This window comes from Hirundo rustica, chromosome 4 (genome assembly GCF_015227805.2).
Source record: "Hirundo rustica isolate bHirRus1 chromosome 4, bHirRus1.pri.v3, whole genome shotgun sequence".
NCBI lineage: Eukaryota > Metazoa > Chordata > Aves > Passeriformes > Hirundinidae > Hirundo > Hirundo rustica.
In genome coordinates, this window is record NC_053453.1 from 2,720,362 (window position 1) to 2,736,426 (window position 16,065).

General features: G+C 42.2%; 1 protein-coding gene across 3 annotated transcripts in view; it reads right to left on the reverse strand.

Annotated features, from left to right (window-relative positions):
* MKLN1 (muskelin 1) overlaps window positions 1–16,065 on the reverse strand; it is a 93,643-nt gene that overhangs the window by 50,606 nt on the left and 26,972 nt on the right. For 2 of the 3 annotated variants that reach the window (XM_040060981.1, XM_058420109.1), the window contains 4 exons: window positions 13,777–13,886; window positions 9,767–9,959; window positions 2,541–2,618; window positions 1,345–1,410 (listed from right to left, as the gene is read on the reverse strand). In XM_040060981.1, the coding sequence (XP_039916915.1) occupies window positions 1,345–1,410; window positions 2,541–2,618; window positions 9,767–9,959; window positions 13,777–13,886 (447 nt within the window). Of the gene's footprint in view, window positions 1–1,344; window positions 1,411–2,540; window positions 2,619–9,766; window positions 9,963–13,776; window positions 13,887–16,065 lie in introns of all 3 variants that reach the window. The other variant, XM_040060983.2, reaches the window with a different exon arrangement.

The following is a 16,065-nucleotide window of genomic DNA, read 5'->3' on the forward strand; positions in this document are numbered from 1 at the left end:
ACATAATACATATAAAATATATCAAGAAATATAAAAAAATATATGGATGAGTTTCACTGCCTTGTTAAAGCAGAGTGAAGCTGAAGTCAAAAGCAGAGCTGACAACCTTTGTGGGACTTAAGAAAACCAAGAGGAATGGAAAGGAAGGCTGACATGACCATGGATATTTTATTTTCAGGAGGTGTGCAGGACTATCATTTCCAAGTTGACAAGGATCATGTTTCTTCCACGCTCTTGTGAAACATTCCCTACTAATTCCCGAGGCCACTAGGGAGCGTTCCCAGCCTCTGCATAGACAAACACCAGCAAATCCTCCAGCAGCGTTTTGTTCTAATCAATCTCAAAGCTCTCCCACCAAATGAAAGAAGTTTACTCTCCTACACCAAATAACTCGAGCGCTTCCTCCAGAGCAGTAACTACTCTGAGCAAAAGCCAGAGGCTGCAGCTACTGCTGGATTTTTGCTTGTTCACTATGACTTAGCAAATTACTCTGGAAGGTCCTATCCTGTCACATGCTCTGTCCCCGTCCTGTGACCACAACAGATACGGCCACGGGCATTTTTCTCTGCCAACTCCTTCAATGCCACCCTATATTCCTGTCCAATATCCACACCCTGATCTTGTTTCTCTCTTCCCAAGAACAATCCTTTCCCTCACACAGCAAAGACTCGGGCAGATGCTTTACTTATTTTAGTAAGGACTGACGTAGCACAGAAATCTGATTAAATAACAGACAAAGATATAAAAATTATGCGGAACAACAATCACTGGAACTGTTCCTGCTACACCACCCCATTTTCTTTTCTCTGCAGGTTCTCTGAAACAGAGGCTAAGCCATTCTTTGAATTGCTACAGGAGACGTTTTTGCAAAAGATGTCTAAAGAATTATATTTAACGGGAGTTTCTTGCACATTGTGGGAATTAGAAACCATTCCAATCAAAATACAAGGAATGTTTCAACACATCAGATCTACTGCTTGAGCACAGCCTGTAGCTGATAAGGGAAATTATTATCCCTAATTTCTCTTCTCTTGTTTGAACTCCTGCTCTAAGATGGTAGGAAGAACAAAAAATTAAAACCAATTGTTCTTGGTTTCTTATTTAAGACCAGACAATGGCTAAGGCATAACTCAGAATTATTAGGGAAGAAGGGGAAATGCAGCTGGAATATAGATCCAGAGAGGAAGGAGAGCATTTAATCCAACTATTAGAAAGTGAGGTGGTTTTTTTTTTTTTTCTTAAAAACTGAAACTAACACAGTGTCTGAAGAAAAACACATTTGCATATTAATCTGGAAAAATAACTGATTAAATAACTTAGTTAAGAAATGCAATAACTACTCACCTGTCTGCACATCTATAACCATCTGATGGCCACCTCTCATCCCTGGCCGACTGTCTTCCCCGTCACCTTCAAAAAAAGAGGGAAGGGAGAGTTTTCCATTTTAAGATTTTTAAACCAAAGGAAGATACAGCCTCAGCATGAAAGCAGAGAAATTGAGGAACTCACCCTCCTATAAAAACTAGCACTTCACTTCTTCCAAGTAATATTTTTTGTGCTTTATAAAACTGTACAGAGCTTTATACTGAATTATCTGGTGACTGACAGTACAGAGAGCAGAAGTGAATATTGCAACTCCCAGCGCCTTGGAGAAGAGCTCCAACGTTCCTGACGTGCTCGGTGCACACAAAGAGCTCTGAGCTGTCCTTGCAGCTCTCCAGCAGGGACAACACAGCCACCCTTTGGCTCTCCTTCCATCTCTCCCCACCTGAGAACTGCCTGAGGGCTGAGCTGTGAGAACTTATCCTCGGATGACAGGGAAATGAACCCCTGGGATAGGAGCAGGAGCTGATGTAGACACAGAGCACAGCCAGCTTTGCACCAGCTATTCTCACATATAAGGGAATTCCAATTGTCCAATTAAAGCAGCCTCCAACCACTTCATGTATCTAAGATAGGTGGCACAGGCAACCCCTCCCAAGGGGCTTGGGGACAGTGCTCTGCATTTGGCAATTGTCACCTTGGATCCTACATTTGCTCCATGACAGTGATTTTTGTACTCTGCAGTTAAGGATGCTACTAACAAGTCTCCTCTCAAGGCAGACAGGAGTGGAAAAGATCCTGCAGTTTGGATTTACTGTCAAGACTTCAAAAGACCCACCTCATTTAAAATACTCCCTGTTAAGATAATGTATTTATTTGCCAACTCTTCACTTTAAGTTGAAGTTACATTAACTCCATGTGCTAAATCCTGTAACACCGATAACTGCTCTCCTGTTTAACCAATATTCTGTGATTTGCTACTAAACTGATGATCTATCCCAAAGTTACCACTTGTATTCCTGCAGTTTTCCTTACTCAACCAGAGAGTAGGCTGAATTTCACTGAATTTGCAGACAAATGCAACTTTTTCAGAGAAGAAATCATTCCCTAGAACTCTCCTAGAGGAAAATTTCTTGCATCATATTCTTGCTCCATATTCTCAAAGGAACAAGACAGAACTGGCAGTACATGAGTTCTGTCTTAAGAAACGTCCTTACCTTTGGTGCTTTTGGGAATAATCTGCCCCCAGCGAGGTTTGTACTCTTGCTGACTGATATACTGATTGAACAAGCCATCTGCAAAAGAAAAATTTTGCTGGATAAAACATTTATCCTTCCATTATAGCAAAATCACTTTAATGTGGGTAACTTCAGCCTAACTCAATCCAGTACGTCACTCCAAAGCCTCCATTCTCAGTGAGTTCTCCATTATGTGTCAGTTAGTTTGTTAAACTTTTGTTAGTTGGTTAAACTTTTGTTAGTTTATTAATGAACTAAATGTGCAAGCAGTAAAATAAAAAGAATACTTGCTACTAGATCAATCAAGAATTATCCAGTTTGCCTGCCAGGTCGTGCCAAGTGTCTATAAATCTCCAGTGTGGTGTGTTTAATTAAGAATAGAATCCCTCCCCCTTATTTAAGCAAAAGGGAAGTTGCCAGTGCATATAAAATTCAACCATTTTAGTGCACGTTAAGTTAAAACTAGGTCAGACAGCATCTCTGGAGCTTCATCTGAGAAGGGAAGGGAAGCAGAGCAGATTGTTTAAATGCTGTGATACAGGACAACCAAGTGCTGGATGAAAAACAAAACACTAGTTTACATTCTCTACAGAGAGTTAAGCAAGAAAAGCAACAGAGGAGGCGTTAGATCCCGGGCCAGATGTGCCAAGTGCAGCATTTCTGTGAGCAGCACTTTATCCACACTCCCCTTGTGCCTTCCACCTCTTCAGCACCCAGAGGCCAGTTCCTAATCCTGTTCAGATTTTATCAGGCTACCACATAAACACCAATTTTCTGTAAAGGAGACTTGTAACACCCATACTCCCTGGGACTGATCTTCAGTCTGGGAAGGGCTTGGAACATGGGGAATTTGGTGCTGCTGCTCTTCAAATGTCTCCTCTGAAACACCTACCTCACCTTCTGTAGCACAACAAACTATGAGAGAACCCGAGCACTGTTTGCCTGGCGACATCCCACCCATCACCCACCATCCCAACACACAAGCTCTTCCTGACAAATGTTTCTGCTGTATTAATGTATTCATGCATTACCTGGAAAAAAAAAAAATAGTCATTTAATAGACAATGAACGCTTCTGCTTATTTATACAAAAGCCCTTTGTTGGTACATAGGCAAAAAAGAATGATCCTTACTGAACACATCCCTGTTTATTTAGAAAAAGGTAAAAAACCTTTGTTAAGCATGACACAAGGCTCAGAGAAAATTTTTAAGTGTTTCCTGGCATCCTGTAGTTTGTCGTGACTGAAATCCACGTTTTAATTAAAACCCAAGCCAGCAAGTATTTCCTGGGAGAAGATGAATGCTCTATTTAGAGACCATCTAGCAGGAAAACAAGGGCACTCAAGAGCTCCTGAAAGGTGATGAGTTTGGTCTGAAAATATAAAACTTCCATAAACTCAGCTGTGCAAGTTTTTCCAAATAAATACTCTGAAAACAGGGCAGATTTTACTTTCACCTCAGAGCCAAAACCAGCAGCTCTCTCCCCAGATTAGGTAATCGAGGAAAGCCAGAAGTTTGCTCAACGTATGTAGAAAGAAAAGTGGTTTATTTTGGGTTTAATAGCAGGGTTCTTAACTCCCACTTCTTCAGCATTTATTAAGTTGGGACAACACATGAGAGGCTTGAAGCCTGAGCTCTCATAAATTCTGATTCAGAAAAGCCAGGCCTAATAGAACAAATGCATGTGCTGTAAGAAATCCCACAGTGACTCAGCCACCAACTCAGACAGAAATGCAGCTTTTTGGTTATCGTTACAGCCTTGGGTCTGCAAGACAGAAACCAAAACCGTATTTACCGCGATGGCAGCCAATAGATAATTGGACATAAATAGCTCAGAAGGATGAATTACACCACATAGGATCTGAAAGGGTGATTTAACCTCTCTCCCATGCTCTACACCCACAGGCTGCACTTGTCAAGATACGACACTTCTCCCCTACTGTGCCTTCAGCCTCTTTTAATAATGCTTCTTGTCTTCCATGGGACATTGGTTTGGAAACACTCCAACTTGCTTCCCAGAAATGTTTCCTTCTGTTGGAAGCAGTTCCACATTCACTCTACTTGCATTGCAAACCAGCAGCAGCTTGTTTTGGAAGCTGAATCACCACCTGTCTGACACCACCAGGGGAAAAAAAAGGAGGATTTCTAGGTGGATTCTGTACCCGACGCCAGACCTACGCCAGCGCACTCCTTATGTTCCTTGTCAGGAGAGCACTGCTGACCAAAAGGTCTCCAAAGCTCCTGTGAGGCACTGAGGATCAGATCTAGGCCTGCTCAAGGTCTGTCAGCTGTTCCCAATGAATCAGGAGTTTAAATTTCACGACTCTTGTTAAAAAAAAAAAAAAAAAAAAGCGTCAGGTGGAAGTTTTTAAATGAAGTGTTTTCTTTCACTCCGGAGAACCTCTCACTTCAGTGACCATGTTTACTAAAATTACAGCCAAAAAAACGACTTTGTACTATTTTCAAGCCCTTTGCAGCAAGCCATGACGCATTTTGGATGTAACAACATGAAGTTCACCGTGATTAAAGCTTGGTAAATTCTGCCTCCCTGATAAGCCAAGTCTTTATTTTGCCAGCCAATTGCAGGTTACCCAGAAAGGTTTAGGACAAACATTGCAGACAAAAATATTTAACTTGCTGAAGCCAATCAGGAGCAAGTTGTATAAAGTTTGGGGGTTTGAGACAACACACATCTCCAGGTAGGGTTGTTGAAATCTATTCACTTCACTGCCAATGGCTCAAAAACCTTCAGAGTAACATTTTGCCCATCATTTCTCGAGCTGGGGTTTGAGTTTTTAACATCTTTCTTAAACCAAAGGAAAGTAGCCAAAATACCTAAACAGTTTGAGGCTTTTTGAGTCACAAACTACATTCTAAAGAAAACCTGAAGGAGAGAAAAGGTTCTACCAGATAAAAATCCAGCCACTACTTTACAGTTTCCTCAAGACATGGGCGAAACAAGGAAAACAAGGAAATACACAATTTTTTTTTTTCCCAGCCTCACAGCTGTAATATTTTCTTGCACTTTGTTCTTCATAAAAATGAAACAAGGTTTTGCTCTCAAATCCATGTAAGTTATCCTTCTTCTACACAAACCCTACCATTTTCTTCCCAGAGGCTTTGGAGCCCTAGCCAGCCTCTCCCCATACACCCCAGTATACAGAACAGCCTTCTCAGGACCGAATCCAAACACTATTAGATGGTAAAATTCAGGTATACATGTCTGTCTAGAGCTTCCAGGGGAATACAATTGTTCCTGTGCATCCTGTTCCTGTGAATCATGAGCTCTGGGAGACACTGGAGCCTGCAGGCTGCGCATCACAACTCCTTGTTTGTCGCACAGGACTGACTTGTCACCAGATAAACACATGTCACATACTGACACGAGCGGTGCCAGAAGGAACACCTCAGTCCCTGGAATACTAATAGGAAACAAGCAGCTCTTCCAGCCCTTCCAAGCAGCTTTCCACGTCTACAGGAGCTGCGAGTGCCTCAACCAAGCAATTTGCTGCACTCCACATACTCTCTGTAGGAATATTAAGCAGATTTTTTTTCCCTTCAATAATATAGGCCCAAAAGCCATAGGAATGGATCCAAATGTGAAGCATTTGAACCAAGTCTGTGAACCAGCTGAGATTTAGAGAACCTTTTCTTCTTGAGATGAAGTCAGGCAGCTGCCAGAGTTTCCATTTGCCCATTTTCTAAGTGTAACGCACAAGTCAAAAGAATCAGTGGGAAAAGTGTGGCTGCCTGCCACCAAGCTCTCAAAAGAAATCATCTGGTGATGTGAGGTGGAAGACAGCGTTCATCATTAGCAATGCAAAAGAACAAGAGTTAGCTCTGCCAGCACTAATTCTTGACCACCTACTCTTTTTCTACATGACTAAGCCTATGGAAATAGCCTGCGAGAGATGCAGAGCGTTGCACTTTGTCAATACCCACCACTGCAAATACCAGCCCCTCCAGAAGACATTTTAGGCTGAACTGAGTGTGCAGTATCTGTGTCAACTTCGCTGCACTTCTGTTTGTGCCTTTAAGGCAATGAACTCCCCGATCAGCAAGCGGTCAGGAGTTCACATATTCATGCCCAGTCTGCGACGGAACAGTCGCTCTTTGAACGATTTCAGGGATAATTTAAGGATCTGTATGTCTCAATTAACTCTACCCTTCAGCTACACTACACAGACACAGGACTAAAGTTAATCCTCTTTTATTTGGAAAAACAACACATGAGACAGGAGTTCAGTGCTAAGAACACCCACACCTTAGAGACTAAGCAGCAAGCTACTGAGACTTCACAACAGAGCCGCTAGGAAAGTAAAATGATACAAAAAACAACGCAGAATGGCCTGGGTTGGAAGGGACCTTGAAGACCATCTAGTTCTAACCCCCATGCCGTGGACAGGGACACCTTTCACCAGACCAAGCTGCTCAGAAAATGCTGGGGAGCTTGACAGGTAACTGTGGAAGATCACAGGAAGCAGGTAGTAGGACTACTGTAGGAGAACATGCTGAAGGCTGAAAACTTCTACTCCCATCCTACCAAGAAGAATCCAGCTGTTTTTCAGCACCTTGACTGCCACAACTTCAGACAAATTGTTCCACCTGCCGTTTGGGGTGTTTGTGGCTATCAGAAGAGGTTTGTCCTGTCCTCTCCCCGACCCCAGGCTGATCAGCTCCCCGTCTGGGTTGGCCATGCGGCAGCACGAGCACCAGTGCCAGGGACACACTGTCCCAAGCAAGGGCAGGATTGACCCAGTTAGTGAAAACCTGCAGTCGTGTCAGCTTAAAGCAAATATGGGATGCAGCCTCAGTGTCTCAGGATAGATAGCACTTCTCTCCAAAGGGTGCTGGGAGGCGACATAGCTTTAAATGGGTACATTTAAAGCTGAAGACAGCATTAGGAATAGCAGGAGGATGGGGGAAGGAAGGTTAATGTATTCCAAGACAAGCAAAATCATTAAGGATGACCAACAGAGCAATGGGAGATGCACACACTGACATTTAACTTCAGCTAGCCAGGTGCCGGATTCAAATGAAGCAAAATAAACATCCCCATGCATATTTTTCTCTCCCTCAGAAGCAGTGACAAAACCTAATGACGCTCTTGAAGACTCTCCTGCTAAATTATCCACCGTCTGTTACTATCAAGGCTTGCTTCTTCTATTTGCTGGAACAACAGAAAAAAAAGGCTAATAAAACAAGCTACAGCTTATTCCTCCAGCTCACCAAAGTGATGCTGAGCTCCTCAGCCTCCAAAAAGGGACATGATTACAAAAACCAGGGAAGGAGGATTATCCACATCAAATCTGACAAGAAACAAGTGTCTGTCAGACAGAACAATACAAGACCGACAGTTTCCTACCAGGCCAGTCCTCTGCCAGTACTTCCACACCTGGAATATCAGAGCACTGCTGACAGCAGCCCCAGTCTCAGCATACATTAAACAGTAAAAGAAATTAAGATATAGCAGGTCAAAAAATGAGGCTACAAACATTCACTTCATTAGCGCCCAAGAAAATATCCAATTTTTGAGAGTACTTTTTCAGCACATTCTAAGACTTTGAGTGAAATTCCATTCAAGAAATCAGTTCCACTCCAGCCTGCAATGAAGTGGAAAGAGGACAGCCTCCAGGCACTGAGATTAAGCCATGGCCAAGGCAGCAGAGCGAGGCAATGATAAAATCATCACCATCAGCACACAGCACTCCTCTGGCTGCTGCAGCATCATGGTGGGCTCATCAGCTCCTTCCAGGCACTCGTGTCTTTGAGACACAGACAGAAACAGCTCCCTGCTGCTTTTCCAGCCTGCAATCCTCCCCTGCCCTTATGATTCAGGAGGAAGCTGCCAGTTGCAAAATGCCCCTGCACTGCAGGAAGTTGTTCACGCTCCCAGCCCAGCCAACGCTCTGCTGTCTCAGGAGGGTGAGGACGGACATGGCAATTCTCAGTGTCAACACTTGTAGCTGCTCATGGAGCTCAGCACAGGGCAGGTCTGCATTGTTCTGTCTGAAGAGAAACCTTGAGCCAAACCCATAGAAAACTATTTACTGCAATTTTGGAGGACCTGTTGCAATAAGCTCCTTAAAACTGTGCTCAGTTGAACAGCTTAGTCATAAAAAGATGGTGGGTTTTCATGGAAGTCAACCCTTAATTTTCAAGCTATCATTTCTATCACATTCTGAGAACCATGTCCAGCTTCAGTGGTACAAACCACATTGATGGGAGTCCAGCAGGTATACTGGCATCTTTCCAAAGGTATTACAAAATGACTGATTAGCCCCAAATTACAGAATAACATCTCTGGTGCCAGCTATCCATGAAATTGGTTCACTCAGTCCCTAACTCTACTGGCATCAGACACAAAGTTTTCCTCTTATGCCAATACAGGTCTCCCATAATGAGTGACTGCACAGAGTCAAAAACCTCTACACCCACAGCCAAGAGCACCTCTGTTTTATCAGACTAGAATCCAAAACTGCTGCACAGGTCTTGAGAGTCACTTCAGTGCAACAGCCCCACTCTTTCTGTATCATATTCAATCAAGAGAGAGTACATCTCCTTCCTTTTAGGAGTTGAGAACTGTTTATACACCATGTTTTTAAGCAGAAAGCTTCCAAGTAAAAAATTAATAGCAGTTCCAATGAAACTGACTGCCCTGCCAAGGTCCCACTCTGCAAAGGAAGGAAAACAGGCTCTGCCTCCAGTCACTGACTTCCACACAATTCTCCAAGGATTATTTTCCCGATAAGCAAAGAGAGCACCCTCATCCAAACACAACTGAAAACTTCTGCCTAAACACCAACTCAGTGGTGAGCTCCTACCAGAAACCTGGATCTAGACCACCACCACTGCGAACTCCAGTCTTCTGCTTCCCTGCTCACCATTCCAGTGACTTTCCTGACAGTTTAGGCCCACCCTCAGCTCACCAAGGCCTACATGAAGAACTTGTCTTTACCCACTCAAATGCATCCTTGTCATCTCTGGGGAAAAGAGACTCCAAAAGTAGCAGTGATAAGAGATTTCATGAATTTTTATCCTTCGTCACACACACACTCACAAGTCCAAAAGCTGACAGCACACCAGAAAATCAAACAACACATGGACCTGCCACTTTTACTACTAAGCACACTAACATTCAAAAGAAAGTAATACTTCAATGTGTTTTTTTTAAAACTAATGAATCAAATTCTCTGCTTCTCTTACCATTCACAGCTTTTTCTATCAGTTCTTCACAAGCATCGAAGTCCCCCTTCAACACCAGTTTGTCGTGCAGGTCTGTCAACATGGGGTGCTCCAGAGCAATCTTGGTTTTCTTCTGCAGCGACTCGAAAGCCTCGGTGTAGTTGTGCTGCCGAAAATGCTTTAGGCAAAGGCGAATGGCTTCCTGTTCACGGTACTACTGGAACACAAGAAAACCTCTGAGACATGGAGATTTTTCCTTTGAGCAGCACTGCTGGCAACTACCTGTGAACCTGCCCAGAGACAGGGTCTCCTATCCACGCCACCCAAACAGCTCGCGAGCTCAGGGAGGAATATCAGGTGAGAGATATTACAAGCTGTGCAGGCATTTACTTTCCAACAGTATAGAAATTATACAATTTGGTGTCAACCAATTTAATAAGCATACAAGAGAGTGCATGGTGTCCCAGATCTCGGGAGTGACCATTATTTCCCCCCCCCATCTGCTTGGCCCTGCTGTTCAAGGCCTACACGAAGCACAGAGCAGGAAAAAGCCTTCGCTATCAGCGTTACATAATTTGATTGTATGACTCTTACATAACAAAATAATTTAGAAGAGTAAGTAGGTCACAGCTTTTCTAGAAGCAGAAGGGGGAAAAAAAAAAAGCTGTGAGAACGGGAATACTTGCAATGACCAGCACTCCTGCCACAGAAAGGCAGAAGGCTGACCCCAAATCCTGTGGGTTCGTGAGGGTTTGGGATCAGCAGCAACAAGGATTTATGTGCACGCCAAAGTTTTAACTTCTAAATATTCTCCTGCACTTTGAAGCAGAACCTCTGCTTTCACACCACGGAGGGAGACACAGCTGCCCATCTCCCACACGGCTGTGGGAAGGGGTGAGAAAGGTGAGAGAAAACCCACGCTGGGTCAAACATCCTGGCACAGACACACAAGGGAGTAGTAAACGCTGAGTAAGAGCTACAATTTTCGAAGCTGTTAACAAGATGCATAAGAAACACAGATTTTTAAGTTGATAAGTAGCAGAACCAGTTATTTTAAACAGACTTTTCAAGCCTAAATTCTAAGGCATTAAAGAAAAAAAAAAATAAAAAATCGCAGTTTCCATCTTTAAAACACAACTACTGTGGTAAAAAGCAAACATAACTTTAAGCATCTATAAGACTGATCAAATTACAGATGAAAGATTTTATTCCTAAATGGACACTACTGCTAAAAGTGAAGTTTATAGTATTTAAATGAATAGAATCTTTCTGAACACCTGGAACTAACACTGACATTCAACAAAAATTAGTGCTCTCGAAATAATGGGTCGATAGCAAGAAACTCATAAACTGAAGCAGCTAAAAAGAAACACAGCCATGTGCTGTATTTTTAGTTCTTAATCCATCAGTATTTCACAGCTGCAAATAGCCAGAACTATGCATTTTTAGAAAACAGTTCCCAGCCCACATAAAGGCCAAGGACATGTACCGATAAGAATGCAAGGCTGCAGCAAAGGAATATTAACGCTAAACTAGTTTAGCACAGCTGGCAAAAAACAACTCCTTTTTTTTCTTTCCAAGAGATGCCTAAGACACTCTCTTTAAGCAAATCTTCACTTCCATGAGTCAAGGCCAAAACCAAATTAGTTTTTTTTTTGTTCAAAGGGACAGCAAGCAAAAGAGAGCTGCACAGCAGTAACTACCAGCTTCTGCACTTTTAGATCTTCCAGTTTAGAAATCAGACAAAATGCAGACTTGGGACAGAAGGTAACTCCTCCCTTCCACTGAATCTCTTATGACTGACAGACTTTCCTTAGATAGCCAGGAATGATTTGGATGGAGTTTGGCCACTTGATGCAATATAAAAGTTTATATTCAAGTGACACCATAGTAGTACTTCAGAAGTTAAATGTAAAACCTTGCTTTAAGCAAAAAAAAAGCATATAGAAAGTATATCAAAGGCTTCTTTTTAAATGCTGTCATACAGGTTTAAAGAGATGACAGCCCAAATAATAGCTTTGATCTGAAGCTGTAAATAATTCCTACGGTTAAAAACATAACAAGAACATGAGACTAAGACATCAACACTGTCAAATACACTCGCAGAATTAAAAATACTTATGTGCTCATTATCAGAAGTGGTACCCAGTAATAAAGTACTCCTTCTTAGGTGCTGAAGTACGTCCATTCCTCAGGAAAAAGGGGGGAATGCTTTTTGGAGGCAATAGGCTGAGCTGGACAGCAAGGAGAATATGCTGAGGAATGTTTCAGTCCTTATCTATTATCCCCAGCTCCACTCCCCTCAGTAGAGGGAGGTTTTGTTGGCACAAAACAAAAAGGAAGGCCAATGTGGTGTAGAACCTTCCTCTCATCTGATGGCACAGGCAGTTAAGCATTATTACACTTCAAAGACACTGAGATTTCCAAAAACACGCATGAAAATGTTCCCACCATCTCAAAGACCTGGAAGAAACGGGTCAACCCTTCTGCCTTTCCCTAAATATGGGACAGCACATCCCTCTCCACGGATCCAGCAACACTGGCCTCTCCTCTGTGAGATGGTGACATCAGTGACATATGCACTCATCACCAAAGACCTGGCAGTGGATCCTAGCAGAGCCCACACCATTGTGACTCAGTCTCTGCACTGCTGCTTTGGGGCTCCAAGCTTTAGGAGAACAATGCTGGCAGCCCTTGAAGAAGCCGTCCCTACACACAATGCTGACCAGGAAAAGTGCCGATTCCATGGGATAAGATGGAACAAAACAGACGTGGACATCATCACTGCATGACTCCTGACCAAAAAAAATAAATAAAAATCAGAGCTTCCTGCTTGCAGCAACTGGTCCAAACTGCCAGACACACCACCACATGCAGAGCCAGCAAAAGGAAAACCATCAGCAGCTTCTGTCAACTGGACTTTTCAGAACTGGACATCCATCATCAGCTGACTCATGACCACAAGACCACTTGGATCATAAGGCAGCTCCAGACAACTTCCACTGGGCTATTTAGTTATTTAAATCCTCCACAAAGCAGCTCATGATGTTGGTGTAAATGGGCATGAGCCAGACACCACAGTCACACATGGCTTCTTTCACCATTCTGGCAGCACCATGAACGGGTGAGGGAGTCTGTTCATCACACACAATCTCTGTCCCCTTCTAAGTTCCTCCTTGTGGAAGCAGAGATACACTGTTCCACCACTCAGTCCTAATCAGCTGGGAAGGATGTCTTCTCTGCAACACAATATGAGTTTCATTAATCGTTCCAGAAGATCCAGTGCACAAAATGTACCAATAAAATGAGTTCTGGTTGTCAGTGTGCACTTCCCTCCCACAGGAGAGGTATCTCTCATAATTAATTAAATCCAGGTTATAAAAATAAAGTTTGGAACCCTTCGAACTTTCTGTCTATCAAATGACAAATGGCATCTTATCTCACAGTCCAGGGGCACCAGCCCCACTCTCTTCCAGGGTATTCAGCAAAAAGACAGTAAGAGGGAAACATCTAAAGTGCAAGATACCAACATGGATTCTCTTTAAAAAAAAAAGGTAATTTTTATACCATGTAACAAAAACTGCATCTGTAATCCAAAAGGCTCTGGACTTCAGGGACTGGAGTTAAAAGAATCAGAAGGCAAGAAGAAGGAGAAACAGAATCTGGTTTTGTTAAGATTCATTTCCTTCCAATACAAATATTACTTTACTAATACTGTCCCCTTTGGCTCAGCATTCCTTTTTTTTATGTTCTCCTCGTGATGTCTACCTGGCAGGTTTTTTGGGTGATGCTGGTCGTTTGGGGATTTCTTGGGGCTGTTTTGTTGGTTTCTCAAAGAGAACTAGCAGATAAAATTCAGAAAGTTTCCCTTAGGATCAAAGTCAGCCATGTGGTTTCAGCTATGCGTGGTTGCTGTTTTAATAGCTGATGTTCAAGGAATGAAAAGGTCACATCACTCCAGCAAGAGAAGTTTCACAAGATTCTGAGACTGGGAATCTTTAAACGAACAGGCATCTAAAATGCAGGCCTACCTTGCTGTACCAGTTGAGGCACGGCTGGACCACATCTGGATCATCAATGCCATTTAGTTCAACATACCAGATACTAAAATTGAAGCTAGGTCCCCAGGATAAGAGTGGAACTGGAGAAGAAAGGAAAAGGAGAAAAGGGATGCATAAACATCAAACAGACACTACCGCAACAGAATGCTTTTAAAGTTTACACTATATTCAGTGCTTCTGACTTAAGTTCTAGCTCATTTAACTTAGCTTATGAAAATTACCATATACATCATGTTCAAGTTTGTCATTTAAAGCAACCTGTGCTGAGCAACATTAACACAGCAGATCATTACAAAGCAGAAGCTTGCTTTAAGCAAAAGAGCAAAAACGCTATCATTAAAAACAGCTCCAAGAGGCAACAAGCTTTGACAAAGATGGGAGTCACGAGCATACTAGCGACAGTATTTGCTCCTCATAGTACATTTATTTCCCCATTTGTCAGCAACAATTATTTTCCCTAATGGTGAAGACAAGAAGCTTGGGTATTTTAAATTTTACAAAATTAGTAACATCTGCAAGTTGTGGAGGAAGTTGTGGAGGAGGAAGGGAGGGATAACTGTCAATTTCTAATTTAAAAACTCTTTTTTTTTTTTTTTTTTTAAGCTTTAATCTGTGCCCTTTTTTTGCTGATATTAGTTTATCTGAATATTGGAACAAATGGACTTGAAATACTAAAAGACCCACAAAACACACTACAGCCTCTTACCTACAGCTTCTCTAGCACTCTGGGTTAACATCTGTGGCCTTGCACTGATTTTGTGGTTAATCTGCTGGTTAAGACCTGGTTCTGCTTTTTGAAGCAACTCCAACTCTCAGAAAACTTGTGTGTGAACTCTGACTCCTTAAAACTGCAGTGCAATCAAGTGGTTTCATTTCAAATACTTTTGTTTCCTTTTTATTTGACTGTAACTGATAAACAGGAAAAGACAGCATTAAAGTTGAATGAGCAGTTACCAGCAACAGCAAGGAGTCCACTACCTCCTCCCTTCCACTATTTTGCCACAGAGAAATTGCTTGTTGTCTTTCAAACCACCGTGAAATACCACTGAGATTAACCTGTTGAACTCATATTTTTCTGACCTACTCCTTGAGGAAATAAAAACCCCAAACTCATCATAAAGTTGTTCTTGAGCTCTTACAGGTTCTTAAGTATTTATACTTCAAACAACCTACATCTGTGATTGTCTGCAACGTGTTTGGGCACAAGGCACATCTTCAAACATACGATTTTCTAAGTTTTAGAGGGTGTATTTACAAACTTATTGCTAAAGACTCCTAGTAACTTCTGGGAACAGTCAAAATCCAAACAGACTTTGTACATGCAAGTCTTTTAGGAATTTTAATATCCCTAAGAAGGTACTTTCTATGTTACAGCTCTCAAACCATCTTTTCAAATAGTTTTTTTTCAACTTGATAATTCAGCACATAGTGTGATGGTTTCAGAGCAGTTCCTTGTAGGTGCATTTTTGCGGAGAAAAGAGAGAAGTGAAGTGATAAGAAAAATCAAAATCACCTGTCTCCCATCCACATTCCACACTCTCTGCTCAGGAAATTTCCCTCTTGCTGACTTTCTTCCCTTGCACAAGCTGAGTGCTGCCAATATGGTAACTTAACCCCATAAAACACAACTGCTGCTAAATTCAAGTTGGGTCCCAGATATCCTGCTCAGTACTGCAGCAGTTGGACAAAATACCACTTCTAAGGGTGACACCTTTGGTCTGTCCTCAGACCTGAACACACAGACCAGACCAAAGCGAGGTTAAATTTGGTATTTGGTCAGCTATAAACATCAAAGCCTATCCATCTGCTCACTGAACTGAAACACTCAGCTAAACCACAGACCACCTCAAATGGGCCAAGACCATACATTTCCTGATGGTAAACCTGAGGCAAATTTCGAAACTGAAGTATTACCACCTTCTCTGCCCACTTCTACTTCTTTTCAGAAATTCTCCTCAGAACTTAGGAACTTCTCTCAGAAAAAAACAAACAATTCATCCTCTTATCTCTGACACCAACTACAACAACCAAGAAGTTATTGGGATGTACAGAAGAATTCAGGGTAGCTCTCACCACAAGAAAAAGCAAAACCATCAACTTAATGACATTTGTCCTCCCCACAGTTAACTCATAGCTTCCAACAGTCTTTTTTACTAAAAGAAAAGAACAAAACACCAGAAACTGATTTTTAACAGCAAGATTTTCATGGTGAAACCATCTTTTCTAAGCACATTAAGCTGTACAGGGAAGGGAAGGCAA